The sequence below is a fragment of the Brassica oleracea genome, chromosome C1 (assembly GCF_000695525.1).
Source record: "Brassica oleracea var. oleracea cultivar TO1000 chromosome C1, BOL, whole genome shotgun sequence".
NCBI lineage: Eukaryota > Viridiplantae > Streptophyta > Magnoliopsida > Brassicales > Brassicaceae > Brassica > Brassica oleracea.
In genome coordinates, this window is record NC_027748.1 from 32,330,461 (window position 1) to 32,332,902 (window position 2,442).

Sequence of the window (2,442 nt, forward strand, 5' to 3'; positions counted from 1 at the left end):
TCCAGGATCGAATTGTTAATGTCCCTTTGTTTTTGCAAACAATTGCATCAACTAATAGCAATTTAAGCATCCTCCATCATCTCTGTAAGTGCAGACGTATGAAACATTAGAGTTTTGAGTACACGGCTGCAAACACCTCATTAAACTTATTGCAAACAAAGAATATTCAATATATAGCATATTCTAAATGAGTTATACAACCAAAGAATATTCAATATATAGCATAAAGTTGAAACAAAATAGCTGAGACACAGCCGTAAATACTTGAGCTTAATTTAAAAAAATATGATGCTAATTAATTTTGGTATAATTCTAACTACACAAATAAACAAAAAAAAAAGATATGCTTTGGGTTTTAAAAATTTTAAACAAACGGAAACCAAAAAAGTTCAGCCGCCCAAAATCATGTTGTTTAGTGAAACTATCATACAATATTTATTATCATATATTCATTTACCAAATAAATAAATTCATAACTAAACACCGTGATAGATGGGATACCTTTTCATATTTTTTCACAAAGAACCAAAGAAACGTGGAACCCTTTTACTCTTTTACTCTCTACATCTTCTTCAAACTATCGTGAGCTGATATCAACAGAGAAGTAAGTTTAATCGAGCAAAAGAAATATGAAAAGAAAAAGAAAGGATCATACCGAAATCAATTTATCCGAGTTTTCACCGCTAGGCCGAAATGTAAGAAAAACATCATGTATAGTGCGCATATATGATGTTTTTCTTTTGTATTGATATGGGATGAAGCACCTATGATGAGCAAGTATTGTTTTGAAGCTTTGGATAGAAGTATGTCTGATATTGTTTTCATTTGTATTGATATGGGATGAAGCACCTATGCTGAGCAAGTATTGTTTTGAAGCTTTGGATAGAACTATGTCTGATATTGTTGGGAAGCACAGAACCTTGCCATTTGGTGGAAAGGTGGTGGTTTTTGGAGGCGATTTTAGACAGGTTCTACCTGTCATAAATGGAGCTGGAAGAGCCGAAATTGTTTTGGCCGCACTGAATTCTTCATATCTTTGGGAGTACTGTAAAGTACTCAAACTCACAAAGAACATGCAGTTGTTGGCTGGTGATTTGACAATTGAAGAGGCCGATGATCTAAAAGATTTCTCGGATTGGATTTTGAAGGTTGGTGAAGGTAAGATTGCAGAGCCTAATGATGGTGAAGCTGAGATCGAAATTCCAGAAGAATTTTTAATAACGGACGCTGATAATCCTATAGAAGCTATCAGCAAAGCAATTTATGGAGATTTTGCTTCACTACAACAAAACAAAGAGCCAAAATTCTTCAAAGAAAGAGCTATTTTGTGTCCTACTAATGAAGATGTGAACATTATCAACGATTACATGTTAGATATGCTCGATGGTAAGTATAGACAAAGTTCTTTCATAACTATGTTCACGTATATCACATATAAATATTTTCTAATTTTTTTGGTGCGTTTCAGGAGAAGAAAAGATTTATATCAGCGAAGATAGTATTGATCCTTCTGATACAAATTCAGTTAACGACGAAGCTCTTGGTCCTGATTTTCTAAACACCATAAAAGTTTCAGGTTTACCAAATCATAGTCTCAGACTGAAGGTTGGTTGTCCCGTAATGGTTTTAAGGAATATTAATCCTACAGCAGGGTTAATGAATGGAACCAGGCTTCAGATCACTCAAGTGATGGATTTGATGGTTCAAGCCAGAATCATAACTGGGGAAAAGGTTGGACAGATACTAGATATTCCGAGACTATCAATAACACCATCAGACACCCGATTGCCTTTTAAAATGCGCAGAAGACAACTACCTTTGGCAGTGGCTTTTGCTATTACAATAAACAAAAGCCAAGGACAATCTCTATCGGAGGTGGGTCTGTTTTTACCAAAGCCTGTGTTTTCCCATGGACAGCTATATGTGGCAATATCTAGAGTGACCTCAAAGAAAGGATTGAAAATTTTGGCTCTTGGTAAAGATGGAAAGCCTCAGAGGAAAACCATGAATGTAGTTTTCAAAGAAATTTTCAACAACCTTGGATGATGTTTTTTGATAAGGTATGTCGTTTGAAAATATTATCTTAATGACCTAGGAAAATTGTTTCACAGTTAATGTATTAAAGTAATTTATAAGACCAGACTAAGTTTTTTTTTTTTTGTATTGCAGATTTCAGTTCGTGAAGAAAGAGGAGTTTACTTTCAGAATTCTTGAACACTGTTGTTATTAATAAGACCGATGTTATTTTATTGTTATGGATTAATTATCAACAATCAAAATTATGCATTGATATAAATTAAAGTATTTCAGAAATACTACATCAAACACAACCATTCAAGTCAATCAAGAAATGAAACAAACAAGCGTAAGGCAAATAAGTACATGCCATCAGCAGTCACCCGTACATCTACCACAATCCTAAACGATTCTATTTCTTGATTA

General features: G+C 33.9%; 1 protein-coding gene across 1 annotated transcript; it reads left to right on the plus strand.

The window, feature by feature from the left end:
• The first annotated feature begins 890 nt into the window (after positions 1–890).
• Positions 891–2,046, plus strand: LOC106337755 (ATP-dependent DNA helicase PIF1-like). The gene is made up of 2 exons (XM_013776881.1): positions 891–1,386; positions 1,469–2,046. The coding sequence occupies exons 1-2, from the start codon at positions 891–893 to the stop codon at positions 2,044–2,046; spliced, it is 1,074 nt and encodes a 357-aa protein (XP_013632335.1).
• The last annotated feature ends 396 nt before the right edge of the window (positions 2,047–2,442 follow it).